The sequence below is a fragment of the Apteryx rowi genome, unplaced genomic scaffold (genome assembly GCF_003343035.1).
Source record: "Apteryx rowi isolate R43461 unplaced genomic scaffold, aptRow1 scaffold_274, whole genome shotgun sequence".
Taxonomy (NCBI): domain Eukaryota; kingdom Metazoa; phylum Chordata; class Aves; order Apterygiformes; family Apterygidae; genus Apteryx; species Apteryx rowi.
Window position 1 is genome coordinate 621,355 of NW_020449130.1, and position 27,709 is coordinate 649,063.

Genomic DNA, 27,709 nt, shown 5'->3' on the forward strand with positions numbered 1-27,709 from the left:
GAGATGGCGGCCGCCGCGGCTCTGGCTAAGCACGAGCAGATCCTGGTGCTCGATCCGCCCCGGTACTGAATACATCTAAACAGGATGGACCGATGCCAAAACCACACAGTGTTTCACTAATGATACTGAAACAAGGAAGCTAGTGGAGGAGTGCAAAAGACTTCAAGCAGAAGTTATGAAGCTGTCGGATGAAAATCGGCACCTGAGAGATGAAGGCTTGAGGCTCAGAAAGGTAGCACACTCGGATAAATCTGGAACACCCACAGCCTTGACCCTCAGAGATAATGGCTCTAATCCTCTTCCTTCACTTCTTGTTGTAATTGCAGCCAGTCCAACTGCAATTAAACGCTGTTGTCACACTTAATGACCTACAAAAAATATTGGGAGCTATTAATTGGCTCCGACCAGTGCTGGGACTTTCCACAGAACTGCTCCACCCCCTTTTGGACATGCTCAAAGGGGACACCTCCCTAACCTCCACCCGAACTTTGACACCTGAAGCGAGAAAGGCACTCCAGTTATGTGCCCGCGCTCTGGAGGAACGCCAGGGTTGGCGACGTGACTTCTCATTGCCTTTTTATTTAGCTCTGATTGCCAACAGCTTTCAACCTTTTGCAGTATTATTTCAATGGGATACAAAAAGCATAGATCCCTTGCACATTTTGGAATGGATCTTTCTGTCACATACTCCACCGAAAACCTTATGGACTCTTACAGAAATGTATTCTAAGCTTATCATTAAGGGATGGGAGAGATTGCAAACCATGAATGGCTGTGACCCTGAAGTTATTTATATCCCAGCCACTATAGACAACTTGAACTGGTTAATTTCAGAAGATTGGGGTTTTCAAATCGCCCTTGCTGATTTCACTGGACAGCTTTCCATTCATTATCCTCGGCACAAGTTATGGGGGAGGCCAGCAACTTACCCCTAGTTGCTCGGCGCCATTGTCACCTCGTCCCGGTTCCTGGTTTAACTGTGTTCACCGATGCCTTGGGCAGGTCTAAAAGGGCCACGATCACATGGCAGGACCCTACTACGCAACAATGGAAAACAACAGTACATACACAGGAGCAAGGGTCGGTACAGGTATTGGAGATGGTGGCCGTCCGTATGGCTTTTGAACTTTGTGCCAATGAACCTGTAAATGTAGTTACTGATTCCTGTTATGCCACGGGCTTGTGCAAAGGTTAGAGGCCTCTTTTCTCCGTGAGGCCTCTAATCCCTTGCTCTTTGCAGAACTTTATGCTCTTTGGACTCTTATTAATCGTAGAAAGCATGACTTTTATGTTTTACATGTACGCTTGCACACGAACCTGGCTGGACCCATTGCTGAAGGCAATCGACACGCTGATGCAGCGGCCATGCCAGTGGTGGTACCTAACCTTCTAGAACAAGCTAGGCTGTCTCACTCCTCCTTTCATCAGAACGCCCGCTCGCTGAAGAGGCAGTTTCAACTACCCATCCAGCAGGCCAGGGACCTTATTTTATCCTGCCCAGACTGTCAGCAGTTTGCCCCAATGCCTTCGAAAGAAGGGGCAAACCCCAGAGGCTTAAGGGCCAATGAATTGTGGCAAACAGACGTTACACATATTTTAGAATTTGGCCACCTCAAATATGTACATGTCACAGTCAACACCCACTCTCGATTTCTGTGGGCCACCGCCCACACTGGTGAAAAGGCTAGGGATGTGACTCGTCATTGGCTTGCCTGCTTTGCGGTCTTGAGGGTGCCAACGACCATCAAAACGGACAACGGCCCAGCCTACTGCTCAGGCCGTGTGCGCCAATTTCTCAATACATGGGGCATCTCTCATGTAACAGGCATACCCCACTCCCCAGCTGGCCAGGCCATTGTTGAACGGTCACATCGTAGCCAAAAAAACATGATACAAAAACAAAAAAAGGGGGAGACACTGCTCACCCCCCAAGAACGGCTGCACAAAGCATTATATGTCCTTAATTTTTTGAATTGTGATGAAACAGGTCATAATAGTTCTGAACGTCAGCACGCCACAGACATAAGATTAATACAAAAGCCCCCAGTTCTGGTCAAAGACTTGGTTTCTGGCCAATGGGTGGGACCAATGGAACTGATAACTTGGGGGAGGGGATATGCTTGTGTTTCTACAGGAACTCGGTTACAGTGGGTGCCATCGCAATGTGTATGACCTTATGTTGCCTCATCCTCGGAGCAGCAAGCATGCCCGTCAGATCAAACACCTGGGAGCGTGGCAACGTCTGGGTGACTCTTGCGAATGTAACCAATACAGACACCCTGTGTTTATCAATGGCAACACCATCAGACCCTTTCCGCACTTGCTTGGTCAGACTTCCTCTTGATATACAACGCATGGGGTCTCTGTACAATGATACTGTGCTATCACCCTGCAGCGCGCCGGGTAACCTTCAGCCCATATGGTGGTGTGAAGCAGAGTGGAGAAGCATGGATGGAAGAGGTTCCACATGGTATAACAACATGGCAGGATGCAGGTAATTTTCCTGCCCTGCCAGTGCAACCACAAGAGCTTGACCTATTAGGAACCACACAGGCTGCAGTTTGCTTTTATCTAAACTACACTTCAGGACTATATGTCCATGAGACTGGCATTGACGTATCCCCCATGGGCATCTATGCCAATGAATCCGTGTGGTGTAATTATACCACTTGGAGTCAGCTAACGCCCGGACCAGAACCCGGAGGGCTAGCCGCTAATGCGTTTCTAATATGTGGCCAAAGAGCCTGGAAAGGCATACCAGGTAAAGCTGTGGGGAGCCATGTACCTTTGGGCTTTTGATGATGTTTCATCCTGAAAAATTCTTAATTAATGGAACTGTCCACGCTTGAACAAAGCGGTCCACCCACGGCTTTACATCAAGTTGTGATAGTAATGTAGAATTTTGGAATCCAGCAGAACGTATCTTGAGTAGTATTTTTGCAGGAATAGGGACTGCTCATGCTTTATCACAACTTAACAGATTAGGATKYTGGCTTGCAAAAGAAGCAAATGCTACTAGTACTGCTTTGAGCGCCCTGTTAACAGACGTAGATTCCGTTAGACATGCCACCTTACAAAATCGAGCTGCAATTAATTTTTTGCTATTAGCCCAAGGCCACAGTTGTCAGGATTTTGAGGGGATGTGTTGTATGAACCTGAGTGATCACTCTGAGTGGATACATACAAGCATTACAAAATTGAAAGAGTTAACAATTGCAAGAAGACAATGGTGAAAACTTGTGGGGAATGTTTGATTGGTTGAATACGCTTGCTGTAGGGCCTTGGTTAAAACGCATATTGATTCTAGGACTTATTATAGGTTTTGTATTTGTTGCAATGTTAATCTGTGTGCCATGCTTATTGAATTGTGTGCAAAGAATGATTGACCGAAGTATGAAACGAGTCATGACCCTGAAGATCCATACAGCCTTAGCCCTTCAGTTAGTGAAAGAAGGGGGAGATGTGCAGGGTCATGACAGGGTTAAGTTGGAGGAAAGTTACAAGCCATGGGAAAAGGGGAACTGGGGAAACTGTTCCTAGATCGGACAGAGAGGAGTCTCAACAGCAGCCTCAGACAAACATACCCAAGGACACCGGTGCAGCTGGGAATGATACATCCTGAGAAAGTACAGATAAACCAGCAAAGGCCAGTGGGAACCAAGGTTAAGAACAAGTCAGCTTTTCTCTAACTAGGAAGCAAGTAGCAAAGTACCAGGCGTGACCGCTGCGTGCACGATCGGTGTAATGATTGGCTACCCGTGACATAATCTGCATGATGACTGGCTTAGCAAAGTGTATCTGTAAAACTGCTGAAGCAGCTAACTTCTTAGTATAAATATGCTCAGATACAAACAATAAATGTCTCAAGATGCACCACTTCTTGAGTCCGTGCCTTCGTTCGCTACAATATTCAAGGGACTGAAAAACAGAATAATTGGTAGAAGGGATCTGCAGCTTAGTTACAAGGGTATTTTTGTGGAAACTGGGCTCACTGGGATGAAGAGGACAGGCTACAGAGGACTTATTTTCTGTAAGGGGGTTCCAGTCGATGGGTTGATGCACAAAAGATGAGCTGTCTGCTTCTCAGATCACAATGAAAGTAGCTGCGGCCAGAATTCTATGTGCAAACTTAATACTCTGTGTTTGTTGATGTCCTTAATGCACTTAGGTGGTAGCTGGTAATCTAGCTACCAGTAATGAAAGAGTCTTTAGGTATGTGAGCATTTCAGTTTAGGTGCCATCGTACCATCTGGGGACTTTTAGAAAGACTTGGAACTTAGACTTTCAGAATTACCTTTTTGGATTTACAGATGTATTCTGCCTGGCTGCCATCTGAAGATGAGTCATCTGAATCTCACCTGTAGTCTGATCTCAGAGGTTCCAGGTGAAATCCTCTTTCCCCTCCTCCAAATGGGTGTCTGCTACCACATGTTTTAGTGTACTGGTAATGATCTGTCTAAACCCTACTGTAGCCATAATATGAAGAGAATAAATGTACACCCACAAAGCATGTGTGGCTTAAAATCTGAGTCATAGCTGTGATTCAGAGATGTGCTGGTTGCAGCTGGTCAAAGAGGTTTAGGAGGACGTAACATTCCTGTTGAGAACAGTAGTCTCATTCTGGGCAAAGGAAACCTTCCATCTTTGTGAAAGTAGACCGTAGCCTTAAGAAATTTCTGTCGGCTGTGAAGACCCCACAAATTACCACCTGTCACCAATTTTTGAGCAAAGTAATTGAGAAATTACACTAGCCACTCCTAAACCTTTCCTCAGGCAGTAGCCTTGCCTGTTATGGATGTCTTCTCTCTCTCAGAGCATGGGTATTTAAAATATATATTTCTTTTAAAATGTGTCTATATAATTTGACAGGCTGGACAGAAGAGAAGTGGGTTTTTGTCACTAAGTGTGATTGAAATTTACTTAAGGAGGAAGGAGCAAGTGGGGACATGTACTCAGGTCTTGAAAGACAAAGAGTCTGCCAGTTAGGGCAAAAGAGAGTGGGCTTTTGCGTGTGGATTGACAGACCCTCTTTATTCTTTCCCACACCCCAGCACAACCTTTGAAATGCAGACTTGACAGGCAGAGCTGGAATATCTACTCCTTCCCTTCCTGGTGCAGCTCCTGTGAGCATAAGGGCTACTTGTCTCAACAAGCTTTGCTTTGCTGACTGCTTCACAGTGAAAGTTAGGGCCATAGTGGTGGTTGCAGGGTAGGAACGGCTGAGAGCCTTTGGCCCGTGTGTGCTAGAGTCAGGGTGCCTTGGTGGTATTTACAGGTAGCAGAGGAGGGTGTGATCTGTGTGGACTTAATTCTAAAATAGGGACAATGATCGTGAATCATATGTACATAAATGCCACAAGGCATAGAAATGTTCTCTATATCGCTCAGTGACATCTACATATGTTTCTACATAACCTCCTGATGCAGCTTCATTGTACTCCTTTGAGCAGATTAAACTTATCTTAAGATTGGTCTAGCACTTCATTAAAAGGTTTCACTGGACAGAGTAAAAGTTCTTAATATTCTGTTATTTGAGGTGGCAGAGGAAACAGGTCATATGGATTATATGCAATGACAAAATAAAAACATGACTGGTAAAATAGCTACTTTATGAAGAGATCTGATTTTTGCCTCCTTGGGTTGGTTTATGAGTACTTTTGTAAAACAAAATACAGAGTTTTGAAAAGAATATTTTCCATAAGTTCATTTGGAGGATTTTCTTTGGTCAGATGTTTAATTCACGCTTCCTGTGGGTGGAAACTCTGAGTTTTGCATCTTCCAGAATTTATTTCCACATTAAAAGGGCCATTCTGTTATTCAAGGTCTATAGCTGTGTTTGGTTGGCTGAGTGCTAGACAGGGTAATATTGTTTCTCTTTGCAGTGGCTGTTCTTGCTATGAGCACACTCTCACTGTGTGGAGCTTTTCTTTCTTGACATACCCTTTTAGGCTTTGTTGTCTAGCTAAAATGTTTAGTATAAGGCAATTGTAAATAATGCCTTAAAGAGTCTTCTTTTTTTTTTTTTTYTTTTAATCAGTGCTTATGGAGGTACATCACAAGTTTCTTCTCCTACATCTACTTGCATAACAAGCCATTTGGCCTAGCAGTTGTCACATTTCTTAGAATGTGATTTTGTTATTGTCATACTCATGAGAGCTCTGGGAATACTGAAACCAGGCTTTATTCAGCTTTTGTCATTGGTAATTTCTGTTAGGCTGTTGTTTTGAACTTTGATAATAAAACTAAAAAAAAATCAGGTTAAAACCTCCCCAAACAGAATGGAGCTCTGGTACCACTCCTGAAGGGCACTTCAAGCCAGCAGTTAGTGCTTCACATGCTAGTGAGTAATATTTTGAAATAACCTTTTATTGTCCTTAGAAATCCTTTTTTCCTTCATTTTTGTGCCTATAAAATGCAGATCTTTAAAATGCTTGTGAAGGCCTTCACTTAGCTACACACTAGGTACAGGATGGACGGTAGAAATGCAAACTCCTTTTCAAACCGTCATCTGTACTGATGGAGGAAGCAACTGTGACAGGACGGCTTCATCTTCATCCTCTGCTGATGTTACTGCCAACGAATTTCAGGCATTCTGCAGTAAATATGTTCAACAGGAACTGCACTAAAATCTCCCTTTGTAGGAGAAATTACAGCACAGAAAGGAGAATTACAGCCTTCTACCTTCTTGCCTTCAAAGAACGGGACTGTTAATTTAATTCGACAGGATGGTTGGCTGACTGGGAAACTTTGGGAAGATGGCAGAAAGCTATCAAACCTGCTTTGAGCAGTTCCTGTCAGCAGGCTGTTGTCATCTTTTTTGAAGCCACTGGTATAATGTGATTCCCGTGGTAGCTCTGCAGCAGCATTCCTCTCTTGATTTACTTGCAGCTGTGTGGAAACTTGGGTGCTTTCCTTGAAAGGTATCGTTATAGGAGAATCTCTGCTTTTATTAGAGAATTGCAGCTGCACCGACTGTGGGAAGAGCAGTTTGAAAACACATTGCACTGAAAAGGTCACACATGGGAAGACAAATATGAAGAAATTGCAATGTGTTACTTCTCCTGTGTTGATATGAAGGCACTTCAGGGGCATGCGCGCTCCGAAGCACCTTCCGAGCAGAAGCTGCGCTGCGGCCTTGCGCCAGCAGAGGTTGCCTGTCGGCGGAGCCGGGCAGAGGGCAGGTTGCTCCGCGCTGCCCGCTTCCTCCCTGCCCGGGCTGGCTGCTCTGCTTGCTTCTCCTTGCTGCTAGCGTTCAGCTGGTCCCAGCGGCTGTCACCCACACCAGCAGCCACCTGTTCGTTTTAGCAATATGCTGTAGGAGGTGGGAGACCACTGTGGGGTCAGTATTTGGGGAATATTTCAGCAAAGGAAGCCATCTGCATTTCTATCGTCCTTTGCAGTTAGGCGGTGTGCCTGCCTGGTGGCGTTCTGAGCCTGCTGTGGGTGGAGCTGAGGCCTGATAATTCAGCCTTTGGGTAGAACATTAGCTATATATTTTGTGAATTTCTTTCATTTATGGTTTTGTTTTTGCTAGGGGGAAGAAATATTGCTTTGATGCTATCTGATAACATCTGAGATCATAGAACATTAATCCTTGAGATCTGAAGTAGAAAATAAGAGTTACAACTTTTGAAATTAATTAAATATAAAATCCATTTAGTCAGGATGCTTGTTTTCCAAATTCAATAAAAAACTATCTACTGCTTTGCTTCTTCAAAACCTTCAAGAGCATGGTCTGACTGATGTAAAGCTCAGATATTGCTGAGAAGTTCTGGAGGTGCCGGTGGCCACTTAATTATCCAGGTTTTTTAGGTAACACTGATTACTGTGTCAGAACAATTATTGGTTACAGCTTTTGATTGTGAATGGACTTTTTCTTTAAATTTCATTCATTTTGACTTGGATCTTGGACTTCATCACTAATATGCTGCATAAATAAGACTCAAAATCTGGATCAATGTTCTGACTGAGTAAGGTTAAAAACCATTATTAAAACATTTATTTATTTATTATTTTCTGAAAAAACTTTTTTTTTAAAGTTGTATATATGGATGCTAAGTACTTTCTGGGCAAATGCTCTCACCATCACCACACAATAACCTGAATAGGAAATACTTTATACCCTTTCCAATGGAAGCTGGTTTACAATACTGATATGAATTTAAGATAGTGAATCAGAGGTCAGAAGTTCAGAGTTCAGAATGAGAACCAAGAAGGTATCCTGATTTTGGTGTGTTGGTTACTCATCTAGAAGCGGAAAAGCCTGGATGCACACTTCTGCTCCTGGATGGCTTTTTTGCACCGCTTTAAACAGTTATTGAAAAAATCCAGGAACATGCTTTGAAATAAAGTAGTTTGGGGTGTGCGAAGTGGCGTACGGTGCTATGCATCTGAAGAAACATGGAGATGCATGTGGCAGCAGAGCCCAAGACTTCCCCCAGGTAGCCGAGAAAGTAGAGCTTGCTTTCTGCCTGCCCTGCTGGGATCCTGAATTCCTTTATGCTCGGCAGCACAGCTTTAATAATGAGAGTGGGGAGAGCTCCCTGCCAGATTAACTTTTGCTTAGGTGATTAGAGTGTGCCTCTAGGAGGCTGGTTTGAATTACCTCTGGCTCAATGTGGGGCACGAAGCCTGCGTCTTCTGCTTCCTGAGCGACTGTTCTAACAACCAGCTATTAAATGAAGGGGTAGGTGAAAAGGTTGCTCTCTTGCTTTGGCTCTGCTTTAAAAGGAAGCCTCTGCCATCGCTGTACTTTGTAGGGTGTCTAATCCTGTCGAGGGCTCTGAAAACACCTTTCAGTCTGAGCCCCATAGGGGACTTGAGCAGCTTCTGGCGCCTGCTCAGGCTGCAGTGCTGAGCTGCGCGGCCCTGGGGAGACCGGGGCAGCTCTGGGCATGCACAGAGGTGACGCTCCAGGTATCTGGAACGTTTGAAAAGCAAAAAGTAACGTGTCTCTGTGTGTAAACTTTCAGGATCACAATTTTTGTCATAGGGGATAAAGTTCTGCCTAAGTTGCACTTAAAACATCCAAAGTATTATTGGATTTAGCCTGATAATATGGCAGGATTTCTAAATTTTGAATGCGGTATTTCTTCATGATACAAACCTTGGCCTAATAAAGTTGTCAATCAAGCCCCATCTCTGTGAGAAGCAAAGTTTTTTTTTTTTTTCTTGCTAACATATGACAACGGTCTCAAACAAATTTTCATGGGCAACCTCACTGTTGGGTAAGTGCCCTCATTTAATAAGACTGTGCAAATTATGAACCCTAGGCAGAGGTGGGCTAAGCTACAAAGCGGAGGAGATGACACAATGCTAAATGTAATGAAAGCACTGGGAAAAAAATCTGAAATCCTCTTACATAATTATTAGAACAAAAACACACATGTGAAACCAGCAGAGTCTTAGGATGGGGTGGCACAGGGAACTGGCAAGAGAACAGACTGTTCTGGTTGGCTGCTTTACTTGATATATTAGTTACAATGATACAACAAAGCAAATATTTCAGGACTCCTATTAGGCCTCTGTGAATGAGCTGATAACAGTGCAGTGTATTGCCTATTTTCTCCTTCCGCAGCACCACTGAGCCCAGCTACCCAAAAGCTCCTTTCAGCAGCCTTCTCTGTTAGCATATTCTCTGTTTTCCCCATTCCGATTTCTAAGAAACTCCTTGCTCATTTTGTCTTTCCTTCTCATCCCTTGCCACATCTGCTATGCTTCTCAGCCTTTTCACCCAAATAATCTTTTTCATCTTCAATTGAACCCGCTTCTGTGCTATAGTTTCTCTTTAGTTAGCAAACCCTCTTGCATATCTTGGTGGTTTGCATGGCCCTTCTGCGCACAAGAGCGTGTATATATAAAGCACTACCTAGAGACAATGGTACCCACATCTTCCCTAGAGTGTCTGTGTGCTAGCCTTAATGCAAACGTTTAGAAACAGATTAAAAAGTCTTATGGACTGCAACTTTGCCTTTTGGATTCTTTGTGTAAGGTTTTTTGGGTTTTTTTTTAGCACTTGTTCAATGGTACCTGCATCATTTTTCAGCAAAAATTATAACATTAATAATAGTACATCTCCCTTCAGCATGACTGCTGAAGTAATATGAAGTTATCTTAGAATATGTGGCAGAAGAGCATAGTTTACACGTCAGGCTCTTCCAGTTAATGTTAATCGCCTTTCCACTGCTGTGTAGGGAACCTTACAGGTGAGGAATGATTTTAATTACAGGTAAACTGCATCTAGTTCTTGGGTCTGAGGTCAGTGATTATACTCTCAGAAGACATAATGAAATAAACGTGCATGAAATTGCATGAGAAAATTAAAACCTATGTGAGAGGAACTAAAGGGAAAGCAAAGAGAAAGAAGCTGAATGACAGAATGAATAACATTAGATTTGCTGGGCCAGATTCATATGCATTCTCTTATGCACAAGGAAACACATAAGTAGATCAGAGAATTTGGCCTACAGGCTTTAATCCAGAAAATTGTTAGGCAAATCACAAAGATTTAATAAGAAAAATTACCACAGCACTGTAGTTCCAGGTAATGTGAAAGAGACTGCTCTACTGGGTAGCTGCTGGTGGCTTAGAGGTGGTGGTGGCTGCTGAGTGACTTTCCTGCTCTGGATGTTTCCCTTTGCAGAAGGGAGCCCAACTGGCTGCAGTAGCAGATGGAGAGGTTGACAAAGAGTCAGCCTAGCAGCCTCTGGTATCAGCTGCTGGCACTAAAAACAAAAAAAAGAAAAAGTAAATGGGAACACTGGTTCTTGCTGAGGGTGAAGACTCCATGGTGGTATCTAAACTCAGCCCTTTTCCAGAACTACTGGTAACATAATATTAATCCAAGCCAAAGCACTCTCCCTGGGCTTAGTTGCTGCTAGGGTTTCATCCTTCTGCCGTAGTCCCTCTTGCTGGAAAAACCCTGCCCTTCATGCACAGCATGATTCTGCCGTGATGACTGTGAGCTGTAATAAAGGAAGATTTTGACACCTGAGCCCAAAGCAACTTGAAAAAAGAACTGTAGGATTGTCGATAATCTCTTAGAGTGTGTGCTGCTTTCAAGGGATTTGCTCTGGCGCAGAAATATTTGAGGGATGAGTTATAAGCAAGGAGGGAGAGGACTGTGGGGCATAAAACAGGCTATAATAAGGGACCTTTGGGTGAATCTAAAGGAATTTCATGCTGAATATGAAGAAAACCTTCCTTACCATGTTTTCTAACAAACTATGCAATAGCATCCCAACGTTTTGTGGTACTTAAAACTAGAATGTTACAAACAATAAGAGATGTAACTCAGAGAAGCATTTTGGCAAGTGCAGACTTCTGTGATCCAGAAGACCTCTGCTATATTTAATTTCTTCTTATTGAGATGATGAGGGAGAACATCAGGGATCTTCAGCTGTGAAGAATACAGATTAGTTTCGGAAGCCAGGGAGCTCCAAGGACCTTTGTTCTTTGTCCTTTACACACGTTAAATACAATGGGATAAAAAGGAAATGAGATTATTTGTTTTAAATAAGATTACACTTGTTTGTGTCTTTCCAATGAGTTGCAGAATAGTTGCAGTTGTTTTGTAGCACTCGGCTCTTTTTCTAGCGGCCCTCTGGTTAAGGAATTGTTCTGTTGTGAGTGCTTTAGGTTTTGTTTTACAGAGTAGGCAGCTGTTTATAATCATAAGCAGTTTTGCATTTAATAACAAACCTTAAAACTTAGGTGTGTGGGAATTGTTACAATTTTTATTTTTTAAATTATATCTCCTTTGTTACCTGGATAAAATTTCCATTATTCTAACAGCATATGTAATCTTGTTATGTAATCATATGCAGTATGTTATAAGGGGTCTAACTTGTCTGTAATGTAAATGGTTACACCTGAGCTACTTGTGTTCTCATATGGTCAATAGCAAGAAATAAGTACTTTGTGATTTCCTCTGACCTATTTTAGCTCCTCTAGGAGACAGAACACTCCAGAGAGTCTATTGGTTATATCGACCAGATTTTTACCAACTGTGAGAGGGATATCAAGTGAATAGATTACAAGTAGATATCTATATTTATGTAAAGGAATCCTGTGCGAGGAGCTTGGCCATAAGGAATACTACAAGAGGGCATCAGGACTAGGCCCAAAGTTGTCAGGGAAAATTTTAAAATTTCTCTGTCCTGAATTCAGGAATGTTTAGGGTTTGAACAAGACCCAGGAGCAACTGTGGGAAATGAATTACTCAAGACACTGTAGGATTTGACTTTGAGAGATTGACTTTGGTAACAGAGTTTGGACAACTGGGAAGAGGACAATGACCTAACAACAGCTGTTGCTTGTGTGGCTAAAATTGCTAATTCTTAGCATGCCTCGAGCACTCTGATCTAGTAAGACAAAGCTCTATTCTTTGAACTAATAGAATAATGCGATTAGGAATAGGTAGTACTGATAAACTCTTATCCTTTAAAGGCCCAGGTGTTAAAGAGTAAGGTGACACCCATGTTGCCAGATGCGGTGTCCCCGTGCTTGCAGAACCGCCGCATCGAGCTCTGCTGTGGCAGAGGGGCACCGTGCTGTACCTGCACTGCAGCTCCTAATCTGAAAGGGCAGGTTTTCAGAGAGAAATCGGGACAGAGGCGGAAATAGGGGGGAACATGGTAAAGGCCATAGTCATGGATGGTGTGCAAATGATGAGTAAGGATTATTGTTCACTGTCTCTCTTGATACAAGAACTAGCGGGCATCGGATGAAGCTAGTAGGAGCCAGATTAAAAACAAACAAAATGAGGTGGTTTTTCATGCAATGGATAATTCAGCTCTGAAACTCCTTGCTAACAGATGTGTGATTGCTAAAAGTTTATGTGGTCTTAGAAGAAGACTGGGCAAGTTCATGGCACTCTGTTAAGGGCTACTAATGCTGAAGCCGCCACATTCAGTTAAGAAGTCCCTGAAAATGTTTGGAGATGGGGAAAATATTGGCAGAAGTACAGCATGTTTTTGCACTGTTCTTATACTCTAATCTGGGCTACTGCTTAAGGAGACAAGATACTGGGTTAGACACACCTTTGGACTCACTTTTTGCAGCCATTTTTAAGTGCTCTTTTACCGCCAGAGAACTATTTAATCTTCTTTAAGTAGGCAGCTTTTTTTTTTCCAGAACAACCTTGCATGTTCATAATAACATAGAACCATGTTTTCTTTTCTTGGCATGTTACAATAGTGTATTTGTTTTGTTGGCTTTACTCATATTTATTTTAAAATGAGATATTCATCTCAAGGGAACAAAACTCATGAAAAAAAATTATTCATGCCAAAGAGCTTCTAAGTATAAAAACAGATCTCCCAGAAGATGCAAAAGTAAATTAACTTGCTGAGGTCAGAATTTCATCCTGCCTTCCAGAATAAGCTACAAAGAGCTGTTTATGTTTCTTTTTAAATTATTTAAAATGATCTCAGAAGACTTTTGACATTTTAATAATTATGAGTTTGTCCCAGAAGCTAATGAGCAGGAACTCCGAGTTTACTGGCATTGCTTATCTTGCCCTGTATTAATGGCATAAAACATAGAAGACCTTTGTTATGGAAAGTACAAGAGAATTCCTATGGGTATAATACAGTTCAAGAAATATTTGATTTTTAGTGATTGTTGTTACTTTAAGATGACAGAAAAATATTTGAAAGTGTAAATTAAATTTTCTTTAAATTTCTGAGGGTACTTTTTAACCCTCTCAGGCAATATGAGAGATGACATGAACCATGAAGAAGTGCAGATGGTTAAACAACTGAAGGTAATCAAAGGTTCTTTGTTTTTATGATTGACAGCTTTAGATATACAGGCTGCTGTAGAACTATCATGGGTTAAGGATCTGATTAGGAAACTTGTTACCTAGAGGCACTTCCTACTTTTCCTTGTCCAAAGTTCCTTGTTCACTTGTACAGTTCGTTTTACTTTTATCTGTTCTGACAAGAGGTATTGTAGTTCTCTCATCTTTTATGTCAGCCAGGATTAATGATTGCGGTGCAGGTGGAAATGAACTTCATGCCTAACTGACCAGCTGTGCATCTGGCAAAAGCAACACGCTCCTTGACAGCCTTCAGCTTTCTGTCCTTCCTCCTGGGACTCTCGCCATTATCTCCAATGAGAAGAGAAGCATGTTGGAGTGTAGAGAAGGCGATAGATTCATAGGTAGAGAGGGCTGATAGCACAACTGGAGCACATCGCCCCAGCTGTAGGAAGAATCCATCAAATTAAGTATCATTAATCTGCTTTCACTGCAGGAAGAGCTGAGGAGAAGATCTGCTTTTAATATCACCGAATATGCTGTATGATTGTCATTATACAACTACAGTTGTATAATCCTGGGCAGCTATCTCAAAAACAAACTGTTTCTGAAGGTCCGTATTTAAACATGCAAGCCCTGTGTTATAGAAATGCTGGGTATTCGCAGAAGGCACTACAGTCCCCGGGAGGTATGTTTTGGACATTCAAATGCTCTACCAAGTGCAAAAATCACTGACAAGTCAGATCCTTGCAGTCTTCAGTTAGGCATCCAAAATTAGTGTACTCTCAGCAGTCCTGGCCTTTGACTTCCTCTGTTGCAGATACTTACTGTGAAATGGGATAATGGCATCGGCTCAGCTCAGAATTATTGGAAAGAAAAGCACTCAGATGCTGTAGTAAAATTGCATTAAGAATAGACATAGATAAATGACTAATTTTGTACCTGGTGCAAAGGCTGGACAGGGCAAGATAAATAAGGTTAGGGACCATACAGTGAATACCTATTTTGTGAGTCACTAAGCGTTCAGTGCTGCAGGAATCCTGTGACAAGAAAACCATGTGGTTGTGCAGTCTCAGTTCAACCCTCTTCAGGGTTTTTTTTACGATGCTACTGTTACATTTCCTTTATTCTGTCATTGCCTGGGACATAGGTTAATTTACAGCCTCTATATTAATAACACAATTTTTGGTATGTCACGTTTACAGAATGTAGATTATATGGTCATCTGAAAAAGGCACTGTCTTTCCTGTAGACATGCATTTGTAAAGGGCTTTGCTCGGAGAACCTTTTAGGGATTTTAAATACCTCTGTAATATAAATGATAGTACTCATCCCCTCACCTTGCTAATGTGTTCCTTTTAGCAGCAATGGGAGCTGTATAAATGCCCAGACGCATAAGTGTGGTCCAAATGTGGAAGAAATAAAACACAAAAAGCCAACCCAAACACATACTTGTTACGAGTTAAAAGTTAGACTTAAAGAGTGAAATGAGTCTGTGTCCCTTTTGATAACTGATACCCCGATATATTAACCACTATTAAAGGTTCATTTACTCCAAGAGAAAATGTTATATTACTCAGTTTGGAACTCAGGGAAGGAATATGTCTGCAAAAAAAAACAAAAACAAAAAACACCGCTACTGTGCTGGAAAGCAAGTATTTATTTCTTTCTCCTGTCAGACAACAATTTCTGTCTGGTCAGAAGCAGATGCCAAAATCAGCAGTGAATTTGTAGGGTGAGCTGATTAATCTTCAAAGTAAAAAGCCTTCAGTGTGATAGCGGAAAGCCAAGGTGAAAATTCAGACTAGCCTTCAAGATGCTCCGCTGGCATGTGTCGCAGGAATACCAAACAGCGCTGATAGGACCCTGCCGTCAAGAGCAAACATTGCCTTCCAGTTCTGCCTTTCCCAGAGAGAGTCTTCCAGCAAGAGTGGAAAGGACATGGACCCTGAGGTTGTGAGGGGTGAGGAGTTTATGCAGGTTGTAGCTCCAAATCTGCATGTGTAAAGCTCCCGTTTGTATCCTTGGCTCTTCCATAGCACTCTACAAGCACTGAGCCAGTTATCTCTAGATTCCTGAAGTTTACTTTAGAGAAGACCTGACTTATTTTTTTTCTGTCAAAAATAGACATGAAACATAGTTTTTAACTCAACTGGGTATATTACTGAAAGGATTGATTTTGAAGAAATCCAAACTTTTGAAGAAGGGTGAAGAAATTACCCTTTTTTCCAAATGGAAGCTCCAACCAGCGATAGCAGTTTGAATCAAGGTGTTGTAAAGCTCTTCATCTTCACAATTTTTGGGCTGCTATTTTTGCATGATTTTTGAAGCAATAATTGATGAGACCTATTGTAGATGTCATGTACATTACAGAGCACACTTCATACCTTCTTCCCCTTTGAGTTACATGGGGAGGGGCATGGACTTGACTGCACAGAGACTTAATAAATTTGATGATCACTGTGTGAGACCTGCCTCTGTCCTGCAGAGTTCTTACTTTATCACTTTGTTATTCTTAACACAATTCTATCAGAAATATTGACATAAAAAATGGATTTAAGTCCAAGAAATTAGAGTGTTCAGTCCACTGAACCCCTCACCTTAATTTGTTGTTTCTCCCACCACCCACCCTCCCGCCATGACTTCTGTGCCTTAGTTCCTCATTTTGAGGAATAGGCTTGAGATTCAAGCTCAGTCCAAATTAACAACAACAACAGCAAAAACCCACAGGCTGAGCATTCCTAAAAGTCTCTCAAACTGCTTAAGCACGTCCTAAAATCTCAGTAGGATTGTCACGGAGATGGCAGCTATTTCTCTAGGCTGAAGTAATGCAATCTAGTCGGGGATGTTTGGCTTTTCTGATCTGAAGTGTGTTTTCATCCCCAACGTGTGAAGCACACGTTCCTCAAGCTAACAAAAGTTTGGCACCGGGCAGCACCTGGGAGCAGCTCTTCAGAGACAGTTGGGTTTAGTAGAGTCTGATATTTCATTCTCTGGAAAGGTGGTGAGCGCTCTCTGACTTCCTACAAGGGAAAATGAGTTGAATTCAAAGGCAAATCAAGGTTTTCTCTGTGTTAAACCCCCCCGAAAGGACTGCAGTAAATAAACTACAAAAACTTACAGCAGATAACATGTAGTCAGGTGATCCTCATGTGGGAGATCAGACCTCTTTGATATTTTAAAACAAACAAAGAAACCGTAAGAATGGTCTGCAGATAAGGAGTGCAGCTTTAGTGATTACTCGGAAATATTCAGTATTTGAATTCTCTCTGCTGATGTCATTCTGATTATGCACCACYGTGAAGCCTCAGAAGTCAAACTGATTTTGTGTCAAATACAAGCAAAGAGCAGTGGGTGCTATAATTCACTCACTGTGTGAAATAATCTGGAATTCCTCAACAGAGCCCCTGAATCTTGCAATTCGACTGGTCTAATAATCTTGATACTCTGCAAAAGGATTATTTAAAATGTTCAGATATAAAGATTTGCATCTGTACGCACAGATCCCTCCCCCAGTTCATCAGGCAGACTGGAACCCTCTCCTCACCGCAGGCTGCTTTGTAGGGAAACAGGACAAATGAAAGAAGCTACTACTTATAGCTTAAAGGGGGGAAGGGAAGTAATGTGCGTTTGATCTAAATACGCAGCCACTTTCCTCAAATCTCTTTTATCTTAAAGAGTCAGCCTTGTGCAACAAGGACCAAGTCTTGCGTGTATTTGTACAGCACTTTATACAACAGGCACCTAATTCTGATCATAGTACCCTCACAGAAATATTTCGTAGTAACAAAAGTAAGTAAAGCAACTCAAGTAAAAAAAAAATCTGTCTTTAGTGCTTGGAAATAGAAAATCATCAAACTAAAGTGGTTTAGGAAATTCTGCCTTCCTGAAATATTATTTAGCATTTGCATTGTTTTCCTGTCTGAGTCAGCAGTAGCATGTGTTGACAGCGACAGAGGCTTTGCCATCAGACACATTTTCAAAATAGATCTCCTTCAAGAATTCCAGCTGTCGCCCTTTGCATTGTTTATCTTTTGCTGACTGTGCTCTTGAGAGTATCCTCAGCTCTTCATTTCAAGGGGGGTGGTGACTGTCAAAGAAACCCTGACTGATCTGTCTTTTTTGTTGCTTGCTATACAAAATAATTTTTTTGTTCAGTTTGTATTACAGGTAGAAGCATAGATATTTGTCAGGAAACTTAAGATGATCATAAAGAGTTTGAAAAGGAGTGTTGAAGTTACAGAAGAGAAAACTGGCAGCATTCAGATAAATTCAGATTGTATCTGGCCTTCAGAAGCTGGCACAGCAACAGAAATACGAGCAGAAGATGCAATATGAAAGCTTCCATTAACAGCATTCGTCTCCCAGATTGTCAGTACTTCTGAGAAGGGACTATATCATCTTAATAGGCTGGGTAAAGTTCATGGGTCTGCTTTGTACATCTGAGCATAATAATGGTGTGTTACTATATACACTATATAATAACTGAGGTCTTTAGGATGGCTTTCACCAGGTAATTGAGTATGGGGGGCAAGTGTTTCTTTGGCGTAAAATTCTTTCGAAAAAGTACATAAGCCTGTTTCCTGAACAAGGTAGGAAGAGCGTATCAGTAAGCAGCTGCTCAGCTTGGGCTCCCTGTTCCCTTTTCACTGATACCTCAGCCTAAGGCTTCCTTTTATTTATTTTCCAGTGTTTCTGTGCTTGTGCAATGTGTTTCTTTGCTCTTTCACTTTTTATAGCAATAGTGTTGTAGCACTGATAAGCTAAGGCTGTAAAGGAAGTTAGGTTTGCAAGACAAGTAATGTGTTTTATTAGACCAACTGGTGTAAAACGTGGTCAAGCTTTCAGGAATGCAAGCCCTTCAACAAGTCGGGTGCAGACGTCACTGGGAACAGTTACTCTTGAGGCTGATGATACATTTTCCCAGCACTAAAACTGCACTAGCACTTTTCAGCCCTTCATGCCCAGAGCTACATGTTCCTGACCCCATACCTGAATTCTCTGTTCCCTCAGTTTGGGACAAACCACCAAAGCGATGCAGTTTTGGAAAACAAACAAAACCCACTTCCAAGCAAAAGAAAAAGCAAGCTATAATTATGTTAAACAGTTAGCCCATTTGAGGGAGAGGTGATGTTAGCAGAGAGTTTTCAGCAGGAACAGAGGACTGAGATATAGAGAGAAAGCATTTGTAGAACAGGGAGAAGTCAGCAGGAGATTAAATGGTGGGAGAATCATAATGAGCCATTAAACCAGTATCTCTATTTATTCTGTGCTATTTAGCATTAAATAGAGTTATGAACTGCAGTTCCCAGAACTTTCAAATGTATTTTGTAAGTCTTCCTTGAGGATTGGGACTAAGATGTGAGAGATGGAATTATTGTTTTGCAATGTCAAATAATAACTGTGCTTTCTTGTTTATAATGCTTTTGAGTTCATTCTAGTACATAGCGGTTGGCAAGTTTCACCCACATGTTTTCTATAAGGACCTCTGGTATACTCTATGACCTATATCACATTCTAGATACCTAGATGTAAACTTTGATAGTTCAGGAGTTGAGAACATTTCTTGTGGTTCTTCTTCTGGGGGCAGGTTGGAAGCTTTTGGACTCGTGATTCTGTCAAAATATGGCTATATTCAGTGCTCCTGCTCTGCCAGATTTTTTTTTTTCTTTTGGATGGAGAGTTTGGAAAGTCTGAGGAGTTGTTTGAAGGCTAGGAGATGGAGTTATGGAGAACAGATTTTTCAGGGGATGGTCTGCTTCCATAATTGCTGCAATTGTTTAATGATTTTGATGCAGATGCCTGTTTGAGGCAATGTGTGACTGACAGAATTGTCTTGTTAATGAGACTTTCTTATTGTATGTGATGTCTGGTTGGCTAGAATGAGCCTAATCATTTCTTACACTCCATTTCTCATGCTCTAAGATGAGGGTGGCATTTGCCTATCAGCTTTAATGATGATTAAGACAAAGTGCCAGTATAAGAATATATTAGACATGGAAACCTAAGGTTTTGATCATTTGTTCCCTTCAAGATTCATTGCTTTCTCATTTTTACTCATGCTTAGTCAGTAGCTAGCTGTCTAAAATGTGTCTGAAATCCACAGGCCTTCACAACTATATGAATTGTGCAGCAACCAACCTTCTAAGGTGGACAGAAATGAAAGCTACTTCAAGAATTGAGGCTGTTTCAAGACCTTTAAAAAGTCATATTTGAAATTCTTTTGACACTGCATCACAGCATGAACACCTGTCACCACATCTAACTAGGAGCCCTGAAGGATTAGAAGTAAAAAAAGCCTGTATCCACCACAAAAAGGAGAGGTGTTATAGTTGTTTTAGGCGATAGTGTCTAATGGTAGCAACTCTGTCTAATTCCTCCTTGTCCTCCCTTGACCTTCGTGTCATTCCCAGCTGTTGCCTCATCTACAAAAAATTCTGCCTTCATGGTTTTCTGACTTTTATGGAAATACTTATATATATATATATATATTTATATATATATAAAATACTGTGAATGATACAATTTCCCAGCACTTACAAAACTCTAATCTTGTCCACCTTCATAGCTCTGTTAAAGATTATAATCCATCTCTGGCTGACCTGCCTTGCTCTGCACTTCAGGTCTCTTGACTGTGAATGCCTCAGGGTGGGATCCCCTTTCGCGGAGCAGAAACTACTAATCACAACCTGAGTGAGACCAGGACAAACAGAAGCAATTTGCAATAATAATCCTTGTGAGCATAAAGCCACTGCATTAAGTACTCTGCATGTAAATCCTTTCAGAGATGACTTTTAATGTTGTTAAGTAGAATTTATTAATACAAGGATGTATGTTGCTAGTAAAAGCATGTCTTGCATTACAAAAGAAAGACATAGAACTTTGAGTAAATAGTTAAGCCATTGTATAGCAGTAAGAAATATGTGTATTGTTATGAAAAATGCATTAAAGCAGACAAATTACCCTATTAGAGTCGATCCTTGTGTCTTTTTAAATCATGTAGCAAGACTAGCAATGAAATTCTATCGTTTTCAACTTCCAGAAAATAGTAAGCTAGAAGGAAGGAAGATTAAATACATACAAGGTAAAGAATTACAGGGTTGAGAGGGGGAAGGTGTGATTCTGCATTGTTCAGTGTGATGCTGTTTACTTGGTCTGATCTTTGTAAGTGAGCCATGATAACCTATATTTCCTTCTATATATTTTGCTAATAATGCCGGTGGTTTTACACTGGGGATGAATTTCACTGACTGCTTAGGAAGAGTGTTTCCTTGACATTTTCTTGTGAAGTTTTAGCAGGAATGTTTTCGTTTAACTTCAAACTTGCAGCTCAGACACAACTGCTGTTTCTGCTGTGTGAGTCAGATAATAAATCTGGCTTCATAAAAGCGGAGCAGAATCGATGGTGGATCTGATTAACTGCTAAACCACATAAAATGCAGAAAATAAAGAATTCAGATACACTACAAGTATTTTAACATTCAGAATTGTCCTTCAGTTCTGTCAAACTTCATTTGTAGTAACACAAGATGTTAATGCTTAGAAATATATATGGATCAAGTTTTCCCACTAGTGGTTTGGGGCACTCTGCTTGATATACATGGCCTACCTCGACACATACCAAATGTCATTTTTGCAAATCTTGGCAATAATTATCCTTTATTAAAAAAAAAATAGTAGTTTCATATTGTACCCCATTGCTGACATTTTCTTTTCTCTGTGTTGTTGATTACTAAAGATGTGGTCATGTAGTGCTCGCATAGGCAAATCTTAGAGATTTTAGTTGGACTCCCTTTCAGTGCAGAGGAGTATTTTAGACTGAGCAAAGTCTCCCAGCACAGAAACACTAAATAATTAATCTGCTCACTCATCCTGGTGGACTGTCATGCTCTGCTTCACCTGTCTGTGCTTGACTGAATTTAAAATGATCACTGAGGCCAGTGAAGAGAGGTTTGGGAGGCAGTGGCAGCACCTCTCTCAGAAAGGATACACAATTCAGCCGTCCTGTGGTTAACCAAGTCTTCTTGACACAGCTCACAGGATCAAAGTTATTAAAGAAAGGAAAGCTCTTCTGATAGATCGACAAATTTTTACTCTTTTTTTAATTTTTAGTAGCAAACTGGCACAACTCTCACAACTATCTATTTAACAGTCAGGAAATGCATATCTTACAGCAAGCCAATCGGCAAGTTTGATTTAACAACTCACCTAGATCTATGTAAGTATTGAAAAAAAATTTTTTTTTTTTTTATTTTAAGGCAGGGGGGAGGAGGTGGTGAGGGGAGTCTTGTGCTGCGCTCCAAGCACCAGTCAGCCAAGCATTTGGGCTTGCAAGCAATTTTCCTGCTGTTGGCCTGTTCATCAGCACCGTTTCACAGGGGCTTTTTCTGGAATGCGAAAAGATGCTGGTGCTTATTCACAACTGCATCGCAGATACTTAACATCCATGAAGGGAGTAGCAGGTACTTGCCCAGGTCCTTGTAAAATTTATGGATAAGGGGGAGGCAGTGAAAAACAAGTTTCCTTAAGAAAATTGTTTTCATGGCGTGCATACATGTCTGCACCACTTCTTCATTTATGTAAATATTTGTATTCACCTGCACTCATAGAAAATTGTCTTAATGTCAAATTGTTAAATGTTTTGCATGTTTGTTTTAACCACATAGTGTATTGCGCTCCAGGATTAAGAAAAAGGACTGTGCTTAGATATATAGGAATCACTACTGAGTATTCTCACATGTAATGGTGACATGGGTCTTGCTTTTCATCAGTGCTGAATACCCAGAGCTTCAGCTGTGTCTTTCAGAGAAGGTGTCTTCATACTGAGGCATCTGTCTCGGTGGAAAACCTAGCAGAGATGATCAGTAGCCAGTTGGGTTACTGCTTCCACCATCCCCTAGATCTGGTCCCTCGAGCTCCTGGTCACCTTCGGTCTACAGTATTATTTTGTACCAGGAGTGATATATTAATATGAAAGCATGACTTTTTTGCAACGAAGGCCAAGCATGAAAGTGATTATGCAGCACAGTAATTGCTTGGCATTAAATTACTTTATTTCAAGAAAATGTGCTCTCTGGACATATCTACTCACTTTTTTGTAAATCCCAGCAAGTGTCTATCAGCATGCCTGTGCGGCCAACTACATATAAAAATCTTATCTTTTATATTGAGTCCTTCAGACCAAGTATTTCCCAAGAGTTGGACAGCTCATTGCAAAACTGTAAAGTTACGCGTGTATGTAGAAAAAAAACAACCAAACCAACTTTATGCTTATGGTAGCTGTGATTGTTTTGACTAATTATTCTGATAACCACCTCCTGGGAGCAGATCCTGTGATTTTTTACCCATGGGTAATCCATACTTACTAGGTGAAGTAACTTTGAGGAAAAAAACTAAAACAGTACACATAAATCATATCATTTCTACTTATGTATTTTAGCATCTTTGGGGAATTTTCCAGCTGATTCATGCACAAAGAAAGGAAAGACAAAATACATTCGTTACTTGTAAAGTTATTGGACTTGCTCTTTACAAATATGTCACTATACAGCTAGCAGATATATTTATTGTAGTATATACCCTCAACAGGATGTCCCAGGACACTGCCCAAATGACTTTGTAATTATTCAGTGTAAACAAATAATAGAAAAAGGGGAAATTAGAGGAGAAAATGCAGAAACTTCAGATGGGAGTTGAAATGAGATCAAGGTAATGGAAAGAAATTGAAGCTTAAACCATAAGGCTTCGAATTGTTGCTCATTTGAGCCAAGTGGAAGAATGAAATCCTAGAAGCAGAAATGTTTATCTGCGTCACTGTTTTTTACATGCTAAACTTCGCTGGAGGTGATGCATAGGAGAGAGGGAGGGAGGGAAGTGCGGGGGATTTCACCAGCCGATGGGAACGAGGAGCAGAGAGGATCCAGGCGGCTGCAGTAGCTGGGCATGGAAGAAGAATAGAGCAACACTGGGAGAATAACATTGTCTTTTTGAAGGGTGGCTTTTACCCAAGGGCTGCTGATCTGGAAGTAAAGGCCTATGGGATAAATTTCTCTTTGTATTGCTGTTGTAATTATATTCTGTACTGCTGCTTTACAGATGATAAAAAAGAATTAGCCACTAAGTTGCATATATTAAACTATAAGAATATAATGTTGCTGTGGTTGCAATCTGGCTCCATAGCTGTGTAAACTTATGCAAATTAATCAAATTTTGTTCCAGACTGTATTTATTACTGATGCTATTATGGTAATATGGAATATTGTTTTATTTCCTAATTGGGGAGAGGGAGATCTGCCTAATTTTTACAGCCAATTCAGCCCATTAGGCAGTTAGTCAATATTCAGGATCTTAGTTTTTGCTTTTATTGGAAGTGAAGTGAAAGTAATATAAACTGCATAAGTAAAGTAGTGCCTCAAAAGTAAGAAAATCATAAATAAAATAATGTTTTCTGGAAAAGCATAGGAAAGAAACAATTGGGGGCGGCTCCTCTTCGGAGTCCCAGTACTGCTTCCAGCAGCGCTCTGGACAGTGTGCTCTTCTGTTGCCTTCTTTCTGAGCTATGATGAAAGCATTTATCTTGTTTCATTCTGGCTCTTTTGCTGCCTTTTTTTTCTTTTCCCAGAAACATCTTATAGAAGCCATAACCCTCATCTTCCTCCCACAGCCTTCCTCCCCCCACCGACTCCCACCTACATTGTTAAATTGCAGCCAGTGCAGCAACTGGCTGAGGTAGCAATTCTTCTCCTTTTGGCTGGCTTATTTGTAAAAGGAGTTATATGGCTTCCAATATTGATCCTGAACAGAGTGCTATACTGTCCGTGCTCCGCTTCAGTAAGGTTTCGTTGAAACTCCTTCATAGTATTAGCAAGAAAAAAAAGAACCATTAAGGATTTTTAAGCTGTCAGGAAGATGCCCCAGAGGAATCTTATCAATGATGCTTTGTGTTTGGCAGAAAAGTTACAGATGAAAATACATGCAAAAACAAGAATTGCCTAACCGAATTCCTTGGGAAATACCTTCACCCATCAGGAAGTCTCCTCTACCCACGGTGTTGGAGAATTGGAGCTCAGACAGGGGAACGACTGCATGGTATGAAGCAGCTCTGCCAAGCTGCCGGGGCAGCCTAGGAGTTGGCAGCGGGATGCTCGGTTCCAGCCTCATTTACCGCCGCTGAGGCAGCCCTGCTCAGTCCCCACGCCACTGAAGCGATTTTTGCTACTTTTAAACAACTGGTGCTGGGGCTCTTTAGTCCAATTGAGGATTTCTTCCAGTGTCCACTGTTGCTACCAGTCATAAGGATACAGGAATGTCCTGATGACATAGCCCTGAGGAAATTGAATGGAGACTTCCAGTGGCAAAAGAAGGAAAGGTTGCCTCTTTTCACCCTTGAGGACTTTGCCATGCGTTTGGTGATGTACCACCAGGAGTCTGCTGCTATGTGGCTGTGAAATTGGTGCCAAATGTCTTGATCTGCTTCAGAAGTGTGCAGTTGCATGCTAAAACCGGGAGGCAAAACATACCACTTTATATGAAAAACTAAGAAAATTAACAATAAAAAGGAAGAGCATAGAAAATTTAGAGATGAGTGTCTCAGAAATTCATCACAGTATGATTTACAGCAAATAATGCAGTAAGGTTGATAAATAGCAGCAGAGGGAGAAATTAAGTCTTTTCGGACAGGGGGGAAAGAGTTTTTTGAGAAGGACTCAAGGTGAGATGCAAAGTTAAAGATATGATGGAGAGCTGTTGCTGACCTTAAGAGCTGCAAAGATGACCCCCTTTTTAGGAAGGTCCTTTTGCTGCCGTGGAGCAGAGGCAGCAGGTCAGCTCGGAGGGGAAGCCCAGCCGCTGCCGGAGCCCCCGGCACTTCTGTGAAGGGAGAGGTGATGGGCGGCTTCCTCCTCCAGGCACAAACCCCACGGAGAGGGAGAACATGCAAATAGGTTCAAAAGGGATTTAGTTTCAGTCCGATTTCAAAGCTATAGCAAGCCATTTGTGTTAGGCAAGGGTCTAGCAGAGGCTTTCTAATGTGTTGTGTAACTTGATAAAAGTTTGCCGCAGTAAGTTTGACAGGATGCAGGAGCTGCTTCATTTCATGAGCTACTTTCAGCCCCTTTGGCAGGAGGTAGGAGGAGGGTTGCTCGCAATCATATCCAACTGCTCCATAAAGGGAATTTCAGTGGAAAGTGTACTGTACGTTCTAAAATCGCTGGATGACAGCGAAACAGTAAAGCTTGTAGTAGATCTCCAAGGTTTAAAGAGCTCATTGATATCAGATTTTTTTTCACAGTGTAATAGGAAGAAAAAACATAATAAAAATAAGAAAAGGTATTTCAAGAAAACCAAATTTGGCAAGAACACTTAACAGAAGATAGGTACTGAAAACTGATTTATTTTAATTTCATTAGATTTTAAGTCCTTCTCCTTCATTTGGAAAATCTTCCTCCTCTGCAATGGCTCAAGAAAGATGAAGGCCAGGTACAGGGATCTAACCCAGGAATAAACCAGCTTCACTGAGATGATCTCAGATTGATCTCCGCAGTGAAGAACCAGCAACGTCCCTTGCAACTCCCCCGTGAAGGCAGCGTCCGTTCAGCAGGGCTGGTTCGACCCTTGCGGCTCCTTCAGGAAAATCCCTTGGAAGGGAGGGCGAGCAGGGGGCATTTCTCACCTCCGGTAAGCGTTGCGCTCTAGCAGGGGATAACATCGTCCAGTTTTACGTGGCTGCGCGATTTGGCAAGGAGTCTTAGGGCTGGCAGGGCGAGAGGCGACAGGAGCAGCTGGAGCCAGAGGGGATCGGGCCTGAGGAGGGGTGGGCAGCGGGCGAGGGTGGCAGCAGCGGCGGCGGGCGAGGGGAGGAAGCCGTCCGTCCCCAGCCGCCCCGCGGAGCAGAGCGGCTCCCTGCAACTGCCCGGCTCTTCTGGTAATACCAAGCAGCTGCCCTTACATCTGGTGTCAGTGATTTGGTTACCGCTTTGCATGCTCGGAGCTTGCTTTCAGGGGTATCTGACAAAGTTATTCCTACAGCGAAATCAGAGCTGCTCGGAAAATATGAGAACAAATCCCGCTTTACTGCACTTTTAATTACAATGAGCTGTGAGTGAGCGCACTGCTATAAATGTGCCGTTACAAACAAACGCATGGCTATGAACGGCATCAGTTCTTGTATTTGTTTTCCTAGATGAGACTGACAGCATTTCCTCGAATTTGGCTTTATCTCCACAGGCTGAACTTCAGCGCTCTGAGACATAAACACCAACTCTGTCGCAGGCCCAAATGAAACAGCCAAGGACTCAACTCCAGGGCCCTGGAGCAGCAGGTCACGGGCTGATATTCGCTGTGAGATGTCTCTGTGCGGTCTCAGCTGTGAGCTTTGCGTGTATGAATAATACAGTAACCGTGAATGTGCCTAGAGCGTTCTTTTTCTACAGTATTGCCAGTGTTTTATGAGCATTCATCCAGATTCATAATCAGGTTTTTCCAATGGACAAAGCAAATGAGTCAGAAATGGTGCAGAGGCTGGTGACCAGAGGGCCTGTGGATGGGCCAGTTTAGAGCAGCCAAAAGGCTTTACTGGTCACCAGGACATCCTTTCTTTGCTCTAGCACTGGAAGGTCTGGAAACACTGAAATACGTAGTAGCACTTCAGTCAGATAAATATTTAATACATTTCTGGAAGCTGGTTAGAAATACCTTGTGGAAATGCACACTAAGAATACTCTCTTTTTTGTAGTCTTTCCTAAAAACAGCTGCTACTTGTTCTGGAGCTGTGATACTGAGCTACAGAGATATTGATTCTTGACTGTTTTGTCTATGGCTGTTTTTATATTCTTATACATTACGTATTGATTCAGTCTTGCTTGCTACAGATATATATTCCAAACTGTATATTAGGAAAAAAAAGATGAAGATGCAAAATGTGTGGGCTGGAGGGCAACTAGCATAAAAGTG

General features: G+C 41.8%; 1 protein-coding gene across 1 annotated transcript in view; it reads left to right on the forward strand.

Moving 5' to 3' along the window:
• The first annotated feature begins 2,625 nt into the window (after positions 1-2,625).
• PARD3 (par-3 family cell polarity regulator) overlaps positions 2,626-27,709 on the forward strand; it is a 519,789-nt gene continuing 494,705 nt past the window's right edge. The window contains exons 1-2 of the mRNA XM_026068529.1: positions 2,626-2,761; positions 13,710-13,765. Of these exons, the coding sequence (XP_025924314.1) occupies positions 2,626-2,761; positions 13,710-13,765 (192 nt within the window). The remainder of the gene's footprint in view (positions 2,762-13,709; positions 13,766-27,709) is intronic.